Here is a 17,900-nt window from a genome sequence, read left to right on the forward strand (position 1 = left end):
ACGAAAGCACACCAAACGATTATGTTAGGTATGAGCCAAGTCACAGAAAAAGACAGCCATTTTTCCAGCCAAAGAGAGGAGTAACAAAAAGCAGAAATAGAGATCAAATGAATCACTAACCTTTGATGATCTTCATCAGATGACACTCATAGGACTTCATGTTACACAATACATGTATGTTTTGTTCGGTAATCATCTCCCACCCCTTCTAATGTGACTAGCCATGATGCTCCTCCCTCTTTTCCCCCTACCCCGCTAAACAGTTTCTCCCTGCAGGCGGTCACTGAGTCCGAGGTGCTAAAGGAGCTCCTTAAACTTGACCTCCAAAAAACATCTGGGTCAGATGGTTTAGACCCTTTCTTCTTTAAGAGCTTTTAAGAATCCTCCCCTTTAAAAAAAAATTCACCTAAAATTCACCCAAATCTAAATGCCTGTAGCTCAGGACCTGAAGCAAGGATATGCATATTCTTGATACCATTCCAAAGGAAGCACTTTGAAGTCTGTGAAAATGTGAAATTAATGTAGTTGAATATAACACATTAAATCTGGTAAAATATAATACCATCATCTTTGAAATGCAAGAGAAAGGCCATAATGTATTATTCCAGCTCAGGCGCAATTTAGATTTTGGCCACTAGATGGCAGCAGTGTATGTTCAAAGTTTTAAACTGATCCAATGAACCATTGCATTTTTGTTCAAAATTGCCCAAATGTGCCTAATTGGTTTATTAATACATTTTCAAGTTCATAACTGTGCACTCTCCTCAAACAATAGCATAGTATTATTTCACTGTAATAGCTACTGTAAATTGGACAGTGTAGTTAGATTAACAAGAATTAACTTCTCACGAGTCACCAACCTTGATCCGGTAGCACCCCCCACCCCCCACCCCACTGAGTAGCATAGCTAGCATAGCGTCACAAGTAACTTGTAGCATCTAAATATCATTAAATCACAAGTCTAAGACACCAGATGAAAGATACAGGTCTTGTGAATAAAACCACCATTTCAGAATTTTAAAATGTTTTACAGGGAAGACACAATATGTAAATCTATTAGCTAACCACGTTAGCAAAGGACACGATATTTTTACTCCCAACAGCTTTTTCCTGCGTCAGTAGCTATCACTAATTCGACTAAATAAAAATATATATAGCCACTAACCAAGAAACAACTTCATAAGATGACAGTCTGATAACATATTTATGGTATAGCATAGTTTTTTTGGGGAAAAATGTGCATTTTTCAGGTATAAATCACAGTTCTACATTGCAGCTGCAATCTGAAATAGTGCTGACCCAGCCAGAACAATTACAGAGACCAACGTCATATAACGAATTACTCATCTTAAAACATTTCAGAAAAATACACAGCGTACAGATATTGAAAGCCCAACATCTGGTGAATCCAAACAATATTTCAGATTTATGAAATGTTTTATAACGAAAACAAAATGTAGCGCTAAATTAGCATAGCTATACCAGGCAGATTCGGCTAGGCGCCCACGGCCAGTTCACATGCACAACAGATATGATATAACATCGTAAATTGGGTCTTACTATGGCTGATCTTTCATCAGAATGTTGATCAAAGTGTCCTTTGTCAAGATGAGTCGTTGGTTCCGTTCAGAATTGTTCCTTTCCCACTCCATTTAGCACAGGTACCGGTCGAGTGGCACGGATCTCTCAAACGTAAAAAAATTCAGACAACGGAACACCACAAAACTCCCGAAAAAATTCAAATAATCTGATTAAACTATATTGAAAAAACATACATTACGATGATCTGGTCACATGTATCAAACAAACTTCGAGACGGAGATAGTTTTCATCCATAATGGCCGCACAACAGAAGACAATCGCAGCTAAAAGTCGCACGATTTAGACAACCGGAAGTTGTCGGTCACGCCAAAGAATTAGCTCTCATTTCACGTCAGTCCCAGATAAACAAGATATTTTTCCTCTGACGTCCTCTTGACACCCAGAGGAAGGCCAATGAGGTGTGTTTCGGGTCATAGGGGGCACGACCATATATAGGCAGAGCGTTGAAGCTGGCATACACATCTTGCTTTTTTCTTCTTGGTCATGGAAAGTGCTGTCAAATGACTTCTGTATCACTCAGAGACAAAATTGAAACGGTTTTAGAAACTAGAGATTGTTTTCTTTCCAATGGTATTATTTATATGCATATAGTAAGAGCAATAATTGAATAAGAGGCAGTTTAATCTGTAGAGCAAATTATGCTAATGGGAAAATAGCACCCCCTGTATTCTCAAGAAGTTAAAGCTTTCTGCCAATATTAGATATGTCTATGACCTGGGCAATTTTCTTGTTACTTACAACCTCATGCTAATTGCATTAGCCTATGTTAGCTCAACCGTCCCGCGGGGGACCCACCGATCCTATTTTTATTGACTTGGACAAAGCTTTTGATACGGTAGACCATTCTTAACTGACTTGCCTAGTTAAATAAAGGTTAAATAAAAATAAAATAACTCTAGGTCTTCCTTTCCTGTGGTGGTCCTCATGAGAGCCAGTTTCATCATAGCGCTTGATGGTTCTTGAAATTTTCCGCATTGACTGACCTTAACTGACCCATGTCTTAAAGTAATGATGGACTGTCATTTCTCTTTGCTTATTTGAGCTGTTCTTGCCATAATATGGACTTGGTCTTTTACCAAATAGGGCTATCTTCTGTATACCACCCCTACCTTGTCACGACACAACTGATTGGCTCAAACGCATTAAGGAAAGAAATTCCACAAATGAACTTTTAACAAGGCACACCTGTTAATTGAAATGCATTCCAGGTGACTACCTCATGAAGCTGGTTGAGAGAATGCCAAGAGTGTGCAAAGCTGTCATCAAGGCAAAGGGTGGCTTGTTTAACACTTTTTTGGTTACTACATGTATTCCATATGTGTTATTTCATAGTTTTGAGGTCTTCACTATTATTCTACAATGTAGAAAATAGTAAAAATAAAGAAAAACCCTGGGATGAGTAGGTGAGTCCAAACTGTTGACTGGTACTGTATTTAGCGTAACTTTAATGTTTCACTATTTTTATGAAATTTACTGAGGTAGATGGTCCTCCCCTTCCTCCTCTGAGGAGCCTCCACTGACATCTGTGGACCAAAAAAACTCCCATGTGTCAGAGTCTGGCGTAGTGGTTATCCCCCAAGACCCTGGACCTATACTCCTGGCAACGTGGGTACGAATCCCATCTCAGCCATTCCTCTTGGTCTCCCTCTGTATCGTTCTCTCCTCTACATTCTCATAAAAAAGGAAAAAATATATATTTAAATTGTTGTTTTATTTAAATCGGCCATGATATAAGCTTAGTAGTGGGAGGGAAGTTGTTTTGATCTATGAAGCCCACTCACAATGTGGCCAGAGTAATTAGTGGAATTAACGTTGGGCCCATCACTCTGCTCATCAAGAGGTGCCAATGGGGAGGGCCGGCTCGTAATGAGGATCCTCGTTAGTACAATAACAATAGTGTGGACTGGAGAATCCCTTTTCTTGTCTGCCTTCGCGCTGGGAACAGGGGACGTTGTTACACTGACTGGCCAAGTGATTAGTGGTCGGCGCGACAGGGAAAATGGCGCCTCGACTCCCTGCAACCTAAACACCTCGCTCTGCTAGCCGCTTAACTATCCAGAAACGTCTTTTCAGTCCCCATTTTGAAACGTCTAATGTGGAGCAAACAGTATCTGCAGGGGGTCACTGTTTCTATGTTGTAGCTACTGATTTCATAAACTGAGAATGCAACCACTAACACTCACAACCTGCTGTTTTTAAGGGCCTGTCCACCCCTATTCTAGAAAGCAACTTCAAGCTAAGACAACTGCGGGCCCCGTTATAAAATCAGCTTGTGGGCTAGCCACCAGTTTAAGACCCGTAAACAAGCAGATACAGGAGATGGACAGTAATAAACACATCTGTACAGCCATTAAATCCTGCATACACAATTGCCTTTGTCAATAGAAGTCTCTGTGCGTTCCCTCTCCTAATGGTTAAGGTTATGATATAGGGAAGGGTAAGCTGGTCCTATATTTTATCTGAACTGTATCTGAGCTTGTTCTTATGGGGGGCTAATAGTGGGGTCTGTTTGATCAGCTTACTGCTCGTTAATTGAGATAAGACTGCTGAAGAGGGTTCAATCACGCAATCACACCAACTGAGTCCACTAGGCTAGGGCTTCCAACCACTCCATTGGCTCCCTGTCCAGCCATCTTGTGGCATAATGAGTCTTGGATATTGCTGTCCTATGCTATTTCACGCTAGAATATTAGCCACAAGGCTTTTAGAGGATTTCACTGATCACTGGACTGGTCATCAGGATAATGACAAGCTGGAAAGCCTGGCATTGATAGGCCACCCTCTGTGAGGACTTGGCCATCTGTCACCAGCATCCAGAGAGAACAAATGGGGCAACCATTTTTAGACTGGGGGCTCAATGGCATCAAATGGTTAGGTTGAGAGGAAATCAATCTCCTTAATTCCTGGATACTGCATGCTCTGTTTTCTCAATGGACACAGAAGATGTAGTCTTGAAAAAGGCTCATTAATTAATGTGAAGGACTGCATGTACAAGTGACTTGATAGTGTGACACATCTCTACTCCAGGGATTCGTTAACAAAAAAACAACAGGACTGTGGCCCTTGAGGAACCATAGTCGTGACCTTCTGCTTTTCACCAGTAAAAGAAGAGAGAAAGCTCACCTCATTCTCCACATGCCTCAGGTTGCTCTTCACCTTCAAGTAGATCTCGGCGTCTGAGTCCTCGGGGGGCTGGGGTGGCGGGTAGCCGGGGGGTGGAGGTAGTTGGGAGGGGCAGTCAGGGGGAGGGGGTGGTGGAAAGGCTGGCGGGGGTGGGGGAGGCTGCTGAGTGGTGGCGTTGGTGGCGGGGTCCTTGCTGTTGGGAACTCCACCCCCTACGTCTGGGTTCAGCATGTCCATGTAGGTCTGCATGTCATTGATGGTCGACTCTGTTGGCCCCCCACCTGTGACAAGGACACGGTGGGTCAGTGGTGAGATTTCTGCCACAAAATGGCTGATGTGGCCATGGAAATATAATTAATTGTACGGACATCCCCATTCAAGTCGATGGGTGGATATGTCTATGGACATACAGTGGCTTGCGAAAGTATTCACCCCCCTTGGCATTTTTCCTATTTTGTTGCCTTACAACCTGGAATTAAAATATATATTTTTTTTTTGGGGGGGGGGGGGGGGTGTATCATTTGATTTACACAACATGCCTACCACTTTGAAGATGCAAAATATTTTTTCTAGTGAAACAAACAAGAAATAAGACACACAAAAAACAGAAAACTTGAGCGTGCATAACTATTCACCTCACCCAAAGTCAATACTTTGTAGAGCCACCTTTTACAGCAATTACAGCTGCAAGTCTCTTGGGGTATGTCTCTATAAGCTTGGCACATCTAGCCACTGTGATTTTTGCCCATTCTTCAGGGCAAAACTGCTCTAGCTCCTTCAAGTTGAATGGGTTCCGCTGGTGTTCAGCAATCTTTAAGTCATACCACAGATTCTCAATTGGATTGAGGTCTGGGCTTCGACTAGGCCATTCCAAGACATTTAAATGTTTCCCCTTAAACCACTCAAGTGTTGCTTTAGTAGTATGCTTATGGTCATTGTCCTGCTGGAAGGTAAACCTCTCTCCCTGTCTCAAATCTCTGGAAGACTGAAACAGGTTTCCCTCAAGAATTTCCCTGTATTTAGCGTCATCCACCATTCCTTCAATTCTGATCAGTTTCCCAGTCCCTGCTGATGAAAATCATCCCCACAGATGATGTTCTCGGGGTGATGAGAGGTGTTGAGTTTGCGTCAGACATAGCGTTTTCCTTGATGTCCAAAATGCAAAATTCTTGTCTCATCTGACCAGAGTACCTACTTCCATATTTTTGGGGAGTCTCCCATATGCCTTTTGGCGAACACCAAATGTGTTTGCTTATTTTTTTCTTTAAGCAATGGCTTTTTTCTTGCCACTCTTCCGTAAAGCCCAGCTCTGTGGAGTGTACGGCTTAAAGTGGTCCTATGGACAGATACTCCAATCTCTGCTGTGGAGCTTTGCAGCTCCTTCAGGGTTATCTTTGGTCTCTTGTTGCCTCTCTGATTAATGCCCTCCTTGCCTGGTCTGTGAGTTTTGATGGGCGGCCCTCTCTTGGCAGGTGTGTTGTGGTGCCATATTCTTTCAATTTTTTAATAATGGATTTAATGGTGCTCCGTGGGATGTTCAAAGTTTCTGATATTTTTTTATAACCCAACCTTGATCTGTACTTCTCCACAACGTTGTTCCTGACCTGTTTGGAGAGCTCCTTGGTCTTTATGGTGCCACTTGCTTGGTGGTGTTGCAGACTCTAGGGCCTTTCAGAACAAGTGTATATATACTGAGATCATGTGACAGATCATGTGACACTTAGATTGCACACAGGTGGACTTTATTTAACTAATAATGTGACTTCTGATGGTAATTGGTTGCACCAGATCTTATCTAGGGGCTTCATAGCAAAGGGGGTGAATACATATGCACACACCACTTTTCCGTAAAATTTTTTAGAATATTTTGAAACAAGTTATTTTTTTCATTTCACTGCACCAATTTGGACTATTTTGTGTATGTCCATTTCATGAAATAAAAATAAAAATCCAATTAAATTACAGGTTGTAATGCATCAAAATAGGAAAAACGCCAAGGGGGGATGAATACTTTTTCAAGGCACTGTAGCATCACCCAGGTGGGGTATTACACAATATAGATGATGCAAGTTTCATCTACATAATATGTAAAGTGCTTTAAGCACCTGGAAAAGCGCTAAATAATCCATTCTATTATTATGTTATGACCTACGTTTTTCAAACAATCAACTAATCAGTCTTCAGTCTGAACCTTCATTATTTAAAAACAGGTGTGCAGGGGTAGAACAAAAGCCTGCACCCCCAATAGCTCTCCGGGATTGCATTTGCAGACCCTTGTTCTGGAGAGCGTGCAGGGTTTTGGAATTTGGTTGATTCACAGACAGATTATTTATCCTATCTGCCACTAGAGGGTACTACTTGTATAAAGCGCTGCCGTGACACCACACAAAAGGAATGCAAACTGTTACATGGAATTTGTTCCAGTCAGATGAGCGGTTGAAGTTCCCACCATTGTTATGATAATAGAGTGCAGGGTGCATTACCCAAGCAAATATGTCATGTCATGTTTGGGGGGGACACACACACTCTAAAGTTGGCTAAAGCACATAAAATCATACAAAGAGTGTATTCAATAGTGTATTCAATGGTGTATTTGGCACAATTGCCTTGCCATAGCATGACATAGACTTTTTCTCCCTGTGAAATCTGAACTATTATCTTCATCAGGGTTCAACTTCAGGAAGTGACTTTAAATAGTGCAAGTGTTTGTGTGTGCACGTGCATGCGTGTGTGTTTATGTGCGCGCATGTGTTTTGGCATGTTTAAGTGCCTCCATGTGTGACAAAGCGTGTGTTTGTGACTGACCAGCCGGGGCTCGCGACGATGGGGGCGAGCCGCTCCTTTTCCCTCCTGTGCTGGACTGACTGGAGTTGGCCGAGTCGTAATTGGACAGAGTGCTGGAGGGCGAGCCCATGTCGAAGGGGGCGGGTTGCTGGGCCTGCCCCGACCCCGCCGGGGGCATGGTGTTGTTGGGGGACGACAAACCTGAGTCAGGCTGTTTGTTGTACTCCAGGTCAGCCGATGGGTCTCTGGAAAGCACGCGGTGCTCCACACTCTGGAGAAAGACAACCACAATGAGGGGTTAACGAAACATGGTCAACCAAGAACCTGGGGTACAGCACCGCTAACCTAGCATGGGACTGAAAATGAACATTTCCTGAAGAAAATGTGTGTGCTTGCTTGTCTTGAAGTAACTGGTGTTCAGTGAGGTCACGTTCAACGTTTCGAATGTTATATATCAAAAATAATTACACAAAGCCTTCTGGAAACACCGTACAATGGTTGTGCAAACATTTTTGTGCACATCTTCAATATCAGTATCAGTTGTATAACAACCAAACGTTGTGTCAAATGTGTTTAACAACCAGAGTGTGTACAGGGTCTTTAACACTCCTTAATTAACAGGCCCCAGGTCAGTAGTCACAACAACACCACAACAAATTACAGATGATCATCTTTAGGTGCTGACTTCTAGCTGGCACGAGCCACACAATTTAGAATCTAATGCAGCTTGAGACTGCCACTTTAAAAGTCTCGACCGCACTGACTGTCCGTAATCTGTCACCTCAACGCCAAGGTATGGTTGAGGTGACATTGAATGACAATCAGTTAGGTACTACAGTTCATTGAGGAGGTGTCGGAGGGCTGCAGGTGGATGTGCCTGCTGTGTTTGATGAGCTGTGCAATCAATCAACCCATTTCTGCTCTCACTAGTTGATCCAGGAACCCAGTGAAGCTTTACCCTGGTCCCAGATCTGTTGTTAAGCCAACTACTATGTTTGTCAATGTTTGACATGACAAGGAGTTGGCTATGCAGCATGCACATATCTTGGACTGCAGCTCCTATGTGTAAAGCATCTCAGTCAGAGTAGGAGTACCAATCCAAGATCAGTATCGGCATTTGTATAATAATGAATATGATTACAAGGACAAGGGTGACATGATCCTAGATCATTATTATTCTTAAATGTAGAAATTTGTAAAAATAAAGAAAAACCTGGAATTAGTAGGTGTAACCAAACTTTTGACTGTATATATACAGTACCAGTCAAAAGTTTGGACTCACTTACTCAAAGGTTTGTCTTTATTTTTACATTTATTTTTACATTTTTCTACATTGTAGAATAATAGTGAAGACATCAAAACTATGAAATAACACATATGGAATCATGTAGTAACCAAAAAAAAGTCTTAAATCAAAATATATTTTAGATTCTTCAAAGAAGCCATCCTTTGCCTTGATGACAGCTTTGCACACTCTTGGTATTCTCTCAACCAGCTTCAACTGGAATGATTTCCCCAACAGTCTTGAAGGAGTATGCTGCGCACTTGTTGGCTGCTTTTCCTTCACTCTGATGTTCAACTCATCCCAAACCATCTCAATTGGGTTGAGATCGGGTGATTGTGGAGGCCAGGTCATTTGATACAGCACTCCATCACTCTCCTTATTGGTCAAATAGCTCTTACACAGCCTGGAGGTGTGTTGGGTCATTGTCCTGTTGAAAAACAAATGATAGTCCCACTAAGCGCAAACAAGATGGGATGGCGTATCATTGGAGAATGCTGTGGTAGCCATGCTGGTTAAGTGTGCCTCGAATTCTAAATAAATCACCAGCAGTGTCAACAGCAAAGCACCCCCAAACATCACACCTCCTCTTCCATGATTCATGGTGGGAACCACACATGCGGAGATCATCCGTTCACCTACTCTACATCTCACAAAGACACGGCGGTTGGAACCAAAAATCTCAAATTTGGACTCATCAGACCAAAGGACAGATTTCTATCGTTCTAATGTCCATTGTTCATGTTTCCTGGCCATAGCAAGTCTCTTCTTCTTAATGGTGTCCTTTAGTAGTGGTTTCTTTGCAGCAATTAGACCATGAAGCCCTGATTCACAACAATTCGCAACAAAGTATCCTTCACTCATGCTGCCAAACATACCCTTGTAAAACTGACTATCCTACCGATCCTTGAATTCGGCGATGTAATTTACAAAATAGCCTCCAACACTCTACTCAGCAAATTGGATGCAGTCTATAACAGTGCCATCCGTTTTCTCACCAAAGCCCCATACTGTCACGCCCTGACCGTAGAGAGCTTTTTATGTCTCTATTTTGGTTTGGTCAGGGTGTGATTTGGGTGGGCATTCTATGTTCCTTTTTCTATGGTTTGTAATTCTGTGTGTTTGGCCGGGTGTGGTTCTCAATCAGAGGCAGCTGTCTATCGTTGTCTCTGATTGAGAACCATACTTCGGTTGCCTTTTCCCACCTGTAGGTGTGGGTAGTTGTCTATGTGTAGTTGCCTGTCAGCACTCATTTTTGTATAGCTTCACGGTTCGTTTGTTATTTTGTTAGTTTGTTTAGTGTTCGTTCTTTGAAATAAAGAAGTATGTATGCATCCCACGCTGCACCTTGGTCTCCTCACTACGAAGAACGTGACACATACACAGATGAAGTCGGGAAGTTTACATACACCTTAGCCAAATACATTTAAAGTCAGATTCACAATTCCTGACATTTAATCCTAGTAAAAATTCCCTGTCTTAGGTCAATTAGGATCACCACTTTATATTAAGAATGTGAAATGTCAGAAAAATAGTAGAGAATTATTTATTTCAGCTTTTCTTTCTTTCATCACATTCCCAGTGGATCAGAAGTTTACCTACACTCAATTAGCATTTGGTAGTATTGCATTAAATTGTTTAACTTGGGTGAAACGTTTCGGGTAGCCTTCCACAAGCTTCCCACAATAAGTTGGGTGAATTTTGGCCCATTCCTCTTGACAGAGCTGGTGTAACTGAGTCAGGTTTGTAGGCCTCCTTGCTCGCACACACTTTTTCAGTTCTGCCCACAATTTTCTATGGGATTGAGGTCAGGGCTTTGTGATGGCCACTCCAATACCTTGACTTTGTTGTCCTTAAGCCATTTTGCCACAACTTTGTAAGTATGCTTGGGGTCATTGTCCAGTTGGAAGACCCATTTGCAACCAAGCTTTAACTTCCTGACTGATGTCTTGAGATGTTGCTTCAATATATCCACATCATTTTCCTCCCTCACGATGCCATCAATTTTGTGAAATGCACCAGGCCCTCCTGCAGCAAAGCACCCCCACAACATGATGCTGCCACCCCCGTGCTTCACGGTTGGGATGGTGTTCTTCGCCTTGCAAGCCTCCCCCTTTTTCCGCCAAACATAAAGATGGTCATTATGGCCAAACAGTTCTATATTTGTTTACATTTACATTTAAGTCATTTAGCAGACGCTCTTATCCAGAGCGACTTACAAATTGGTGCATTCACCTTATGATATCCAGTGGAACAACCACTTTACAATAGTGCATCTAACTCTTTTAAGGGGGGGGGTTAGAAGGTGTTTCATCAGACCAGAGGATATTTCTCCAAAAAGTACAATCTTTGTTCCCAGGTGCAGTTGCAAACCGTAGTCTGGCTTTTTTTATGGCGGTTTTGGAGCAGTGGCTTCTTCCTTGCTGAGCGGCCTTTCAGGTTATGTCGATATAGGACTCGTTTTACTGTGGATATAGATACTTTTGTACCCGTTTCCTCCAGCAACTTCACAAGGTCCTTTGCTGCTGTTCTGGGATTGATTTGCGCACCAAAGTACGTTCATCTCTAGGAGAAGGAACGCGTCTCCTTCCTGAGCGGTATGACAGCTGCGTGGTCCCATGGTGTTTATACTTGCGTACTATTGTTTGTACAGATGAATGTGGTACATTCAGGCGTTTGGAAATTGCTCCCAAGGATGAACCAGACTTGTGGAGGTCTACAATTTTTTTTCTGAGGTCTTGGCTGATTTATTTTTATTTTCCCATGATGTCAAGCAAAGAGGTACTGAGTTTGAAGGTAGGCCTTGAAATACATCCACAGGTACTCAAATGATGTCAATTAGCCTATCAGAAGCTTCTAAAGCCATGACATCATTTTCTGGAATTTTCCAAGCTGTTTAAAGGCACAGTCAACTTAGTGTATGTAAACTTCTGACCTACTGGAATTGTGGTACAGTGAGTTATAAGTGAAATAATCTGTCTGTAAACAATTGTTAGAAAAATTACTTGTGTCATGCACAAAGTAGATGTCCTAACCGACTTGCCAAATCTATAGTTTGTTAACAAGACATTTGTGGAATGGTTGAAAAACAAGTTTTAATGACTCCAACCTAAGTGTATGTAAACTTCTGCCTTCAACTGTAATACCTGCCACTGCAACCTGTATGCTCTCGTTGGCTGGCCCTCGCTTCATATCCGTCGCCAAACCCACTGGCTCCAGGTCATCTATAAGTCTTTGCTAGGTAAAGCCCCGCCTTATCTAAGCTCACTGGTCACCATAGCAGCACCCACCCGTAACACGCGCTCCAGCAGGTATATTTCACTGGTCACCCCCAAAGCCAACTCCTCCTTTGGCCGCCTTTCCTTCAAGTTCTCTGCTGCCAGTGACTGGATCGAATTGCAAAAATCACTGAAGCTGGAGACTTCTATCTCCCTTACTAACTTTAAGCATCAGCTGTTAGAGCAGCTTACCGATCATTGCACCTGTACATAGCCCATCTGTAAATAGCCCACCCAACTACCTCATCCCCATATTGTTATTAATTTTTATGCTCCTTTCCACCCCAGTATCTCTACTTGCACATTCATCTTCTGCACATCTATCACTCCAGTGTTTAATTGCTAAATTGTAATTATGTCGCCACTATGGCCTATTTATTGCTTTACCTCCCTAATCGTACTACATTTGCGCACACTGTATATACGCTTTTCTATTGTGCTATTAACCGTATGTTTGTTTATCTCATGTGTAACTCTGTGTTGTTGTTTGTGTCGCACTGCTTTGCTTTATCTTGGCCAGGTCGCAGTTGTAAATGAGAACTTGTTCTATACTGGCCTACCTGGTTAAATAAAGGTGAAATAATAATAATAATAATTTCACGCATTCTCCTCTGAACAGTTGATGTTGAGAAGTGTCTGTTACTTGAACTCTATGGAGCATAAATTTGGGGTGCAATCTGAGGTGCAGTCTTCCTTTCCTGTAGTGGTCCTCATGAGAGCCAGTTTCATCTTAGTGCTTGATGGGTTTTTGCGACTGCACTTGGGGAAATTTTCAAAGTTCTTGAAATGTTCTGTATTGACTGACCTTCATGTCTTAAAGTAATTATGGACTGTCATTTCTCTTTGCTTATTTGAGCTGTTCTTGCCGTAATATGGACTTGGTCTTTTACGAAATAGGACTATCTTCTGTATACCAACCCTACAAATGATTGGCTCAAATTAATTAAGGAGGAAAGAAATTCCACAAATTAACTTTTAACAAGGCACAACTGTTAATTCAAATGCATTCCAGATGACTACCTCATGAAGCTGGATGAGAGAATGCCAAGAGTGTGCAAAGCTGTCATCAAGGCAAAGGGTGGCTACTGTGAAGAATCTCAAATATAAAATATATTTTTATTTGTTTAACAGTTTTTTGGTTACTACATGATTCCATATGTGTCTCGAAATTGAGCTCAGGTGCATCCTGTTTCCATTGATCATCTTTGAGATGTATCTACAACTTGATTGGAATCCACCTGTGGTAAATTCAATTGATTGGGCATGATTTGGAAAGGCACACACCTGTCTATATAAGGTCCCACAGTTGACAGTGCATGTCAGAGCAAAAACCAAACCATGAGGTCGAAGGAATTGTCTGTAGAGCGCCGAGACAGGATTGTGTCAAGGCACGGATCTGGGGAAGGGTACCAAAAAATGTCTGCAGCATTGAAGGTCCCCAAGAACACAGTGGCCTCCATCATTCTTAAATGGAAGGAGTTTGGAACCACCAAGACTCTTCCTTAAGCTGGCCGCCCGGCCAAACTGAGCAATCGGGGAGAAGGGCCTTGGTCAGGGAGGTGACCAAGAACCCGATGGTAACTATGATAGAGCTCAATCTCTTCCTCTGTGGAGATGGGAGAACCTTCCAGAAGGACAACCATCTCTGCAGCACTCCACCAATCAGGCCTTTATGGTAGAGTTGCCAGATGGAAGCCACTCCTCAGTAAAAGGCACATGACATCTGCTTGGAGTTTGCCAAAATGCACCTAAAGTACTCTCAGACAATGAGAAAGAAGATTCTCTGGTCTGATGAAACCAAGATTGAACTTTCTGGCCTGAATGCCAAGCGTCATGTCTGGAGGAAACCAGGGGCCGCTCATCACCTGGCCAATACCATCCCTACAGTGAAGCATGGCTGTGGCAGCATAATGCAGTGGATATGTTTTTCAGCGGCAGGGACTGGGAGACTAGTCAAGATCGAGGGAAAGATGACGGAGCAAAGTACAGAGATCCTTGATAAAAACCTGCTCCAGCGCGCTCAGGACCTCAGACTGGGGCGAAGTTTCAACTTCCAACAGGACAACGACCCTAACCACACAGCCAAAACAACACAGCAGAGACTTCGGCACAAGTCTCTGAATGTCCTTGAGTGGCCCAGCCAGAGCCCGGACTTGAACCCGATCGAACATCGCTGGAGAGACCGGAAAATAGCGGTGCAGAGACGCTCCCCATTCAACCTGGCAGAGCTTGAGAGGATCTGCAGAGAAGAATGGGAGGAACTCCCTAAATACAGGTGTGCCAAGCTTGTAGCATCATACCCAAGAGGAGTCGAGGCTGTAATCGCTGCCAATGGTGCTTCAACAAAGTACTGAATAAAGGGTCTGAATACTTATGTGAATGTATTTTTTTTAATACATTTGCAAACAAATCTAAACCTGTTTTTGCTTTCTCAATATGGGGTATTCTGTGTAGAATGATGATGGTGGGGGGGGGGGGACAATTTAAATACATTTTAAAATAAAGCTGTACCGTAACAAAATGTGGAAAAAGTGAAGGGGGCTGAATACATTCAGAATGCAGTGTACACTGACTGAAATGGATCAAACAAATGGTGTTAATAAGGGATCATAGCCTTCAGCCGGCGTCACCTGTACGGTCTATGCCATGGAAAGAGCCGGTGTTCAAAACAAAATCTTGGAACAAATGAAAACGGCCTAAAAATGTCAACATCCCACAGACAGTGGCGAGAACCCAACTAGCCTTGTAGTGGTGATCGTACTCTCCCCTCTTCTAAACTAGGGCTCATGCCCTCTTATTGCTTTCCCATAACACACCACGTGAACTCCTTTCACATGGAGCCTGTGATGACACAAAACATTGTGAATGTGGGAACTGTAGCCACAGGACCCAGCATGTCCCCCGACTGACACCGGTCTCTCCACTAATGACAATTACTGCTATTTACCTTCTCTGCCTGGCATGGCCCTTGTGGGTGGCATGAGAAAAAATAAACACTTCTGAGACTCCCCAAGGTTTGTGGGAAACACGTCTCACGTCTCACTCCTCCCCCTCCCCCTCCTCCATTTCCATCTCTGTCCCGCTCTTTCTCCTTTTGCTACTGTGTGTCCTAATGAATACATCCTGTGTCTCTCACCATGTTCTCCACATTGCGCAGGTACTTGGCACATTGGGCGTGCCCGTTGTACTCTGCCAGGTCGGCCGCGGAGAAGCCGTCCTGGTCCCGTATGCCCAGGTCCACGCCGTTCACCACCAGGATCTGACAGCACTGAGAGAGAGAAAGAGAGAGCGAGAGTAGGGAGAAGGAGAGTGAGACAGAAACAGGAAAAAAAAGACAGAGGAAGAAAGAGACAATGAGAGAGACAAAGACAGAGAGGTCAGCTAGTCACAAAAAGAACTGTGTGGGATGTTGTAAAGAGAGTTCTCACAACAGCTGTGAGGCGTCTAACCTAAGGAAGGGAGATAATCTCAACTTGCCGCTCTCACTTGGCTAGTTTCTGGACTTGTATGAAGTTACCTGTTTGTTATTCCCATCCCCCTTGGTGTCTTGACTAGCCTCTCTCCCTTCCTACCCCCTCTTGTCACATACAGTATGGCCCACTGCCCTTTGACTCACCCTCCCCCTATCTTCCCCATCTTTCAAATACTTGAACTCTTCAAAAATACCTTTGAAAAAAAGACATACAGTAGATCTTCCTGGGCCTGCTAATGGTTGTAAGCTGATATGGGCATTACCCTCATCGGCCAAACAAACACCACAACACGTACGAGTCAACCAGCTAATGTCAACCGCTGCAGATTGCGATCTCTAATGGGAGTATACTGTGTAAGCGCACGCATGCTTCACAGCCCTATATGGTGTCTAAACCCATTGACCCATTGTCTTGTTCCCTCCTACAGATCCTGCCAGTCCTCTGCTACAAGTGTGACATCAGCAGCATCATAGACTTCAGTTGCCGGTTGCACCAGTAAGCGGGTCGTAACGATACTTCCGTTAATATACCCGTTGCACCACCTGGGCGTCAATTCAACGCCTAGTAGGGAGCAGGCGTAGGGTGTGAAATTGGGCCGATCCTCATGAAACGCATAAAAATGTATAGCAATCTATATTTTCAAAGGCATGCGAGTCTCGGGTTCATATTTCACAACCTCTGCGGGCTGTTGGAGTTGCATATGTGTGAGTCAATAGTAAATAATAGCCTACACTTGATTTAGGCTACATTAGCATGCTAAATATTTGTTTCTGATCAGTGATAGATGAGCCAACCAATAGATGTGCTATCACCTCCACTTATTTGCCCAGTCAGAGATCAATTAATTGATTAGGCAAGTCATGGGCTTTTGCTCGAGTAGGCTACCATGCAAGTAAAGATTTAAAAAAATCCACTTGTTGAGATGTGCAAACTACACAAGATGATCATGAGCACCCACCTCAACTTAGCTAGGCTAGGCTGGTAACAGCCTAGTAATGGACGCTGCCTAGAAACCATCATAATGAAGCATCAAATCTCATGAATGTGCATTGTTTATGCTGGACAGCTACGACTAGCCTTATTTTTGGTTAGTGCAACAGGTATAAATTCGGGTCACAAAGTCGGACGTAGCTACGCATTTAAGATCAACTTTTTTTACGACCAATTGGTGCAACCGGCCCCAGTATCCTAGACTGTTCTGTGGACAAATGTCATCCACTACCTACCAACTCCCTATATACATATAACATATTATTTGTCACATGCGCAGAATACAACAGGTGTAGTAGACCTTACAGGGAAATGCTTACTTACAAGCCCTTAACCAACAATGCAGTTTTTTTTTTTACGAAAAAAAAGTATGAGATAAGAATAACAAATAATTAAAGAGCAGCAGTAAATAACAATAGCAGGGCTATATACAGGGAGTACCGGTACAGAGCCAATGTGCGGGGGCACCGGTGTCAAGGTAAATTAGGTAATATGTACATGTAGGTAGAGTTATTAAAGTGACTATGCCGTACACACTACCCTCTGTAGTGCCTTGCGGTCGGAGGCCGAGCAGCTGCCATACCAGGCAGTGATGCAACCCGTCAGAATGCTCTTGATGGTGCAGCTGTAAAACCTTTTGAGGATCTGAGGACCCATGCCAAGTCTTTCAGTCTCCTGAGGGGAAATAGGTTATATTGTGCCCTCTTCACGACTGTCTTGGTGTGCTTGGACCATGTTAGTTTGTTGGTGATGTGAACACCAAGGAACTTGAAGATCTCAACCTGCTCCACTACAGCCCCGTCGATGAGAATGGGGGCGTGCTCGATCCTCCTTTTCCTGTCGTTCACAATCATCTCCTTTGTCTTGATCACGTTGAGGGACAGGTTGTTGTCCTTGCACCACACGGTCAGGTCTCTGACCTCCTCCCTATAGGCTGCCTCATTGTTGTCAGTGATCAGGCCTACCACTGTTGTGTCATCGGCAAACTTAATGATGGTGTTGGAGTCGTGCCTGGCCATGCAGTCATGAGTGAACAGGGAATACAGGAGGGGACTGAGCACGCACCCCTGAAGGGCCCCAGTGTTGAGGATCAGCGTGGCAGATGTGTTGTTACCTACCCTAGCACCTGGGGTAGGAAGTCCAGGAAGTCCAGGACCTAGTTGCAGAGGGAGGTGTTTAGTCCCAGGGTCCTTAGCTTAGTGATGAGCTTTGAGGGCACAATGGTGTTGAACGCTGAGCTGTAGTCAATGAATAGCATTCTCACATAGGTGTTCCTTTTGTCCAGGTGGGAAAGGGCAGTGTGGAGTGCAATAGAGATTGCATCATCTGTGGATCTGTTGGGGCGGTATGCAAATTGGAGTGGGTCGA

The 17,900-nt window shown here is 43.4% G+C and overlaps 1 protein-coding gene across 1 annotated transcript in view; it reads right to left on the reverse strand.

Annotated features, from left to right (window-relative positions):
* espn (espin) overlaps positions 1 to 17,900 on the reverse strand; it is a 114,560-nt gene that overhangs the window by 60,357 nt on the left and 36,303 nt on the right. Inside the window, exons 5-7 of the mRNA XM_071371544.1 lie at positions 15,206 to 15,337; positions 7,531 to 7,780; positions 4,726 to 5,006 (exon numbers count right to left, since the gene is read on the reverse strand). Of these exons, the coding sequence (XP_071227645.1) occupies positions 4,726 to 5,006; positions 7,531 to 7,780; positions 15,206 to 15,337 (663 nt within the window). The remainder of the gene's footprint in view (positions 1 to 4,725; positions 5,007 to 7,530; positions 7,781 to 15,205; positions 15,338 to 17,900) is intronic.

Source organism: Salvelinus alpinus, chromosome 28, assembly GCF_045679555.1.
Source record: "Salvelinus alpinus chromosome 28, SLU_Salpinus.1, whole genome shotgun sequence".
Classification (NCBI taxonomy): domain Eukaryota; kingdom Metazoa; phylum Chordata; class Actinopteri; order Salmoniformes; family Salmonidae; genus Salvelinus; species Salvelinus alpinus.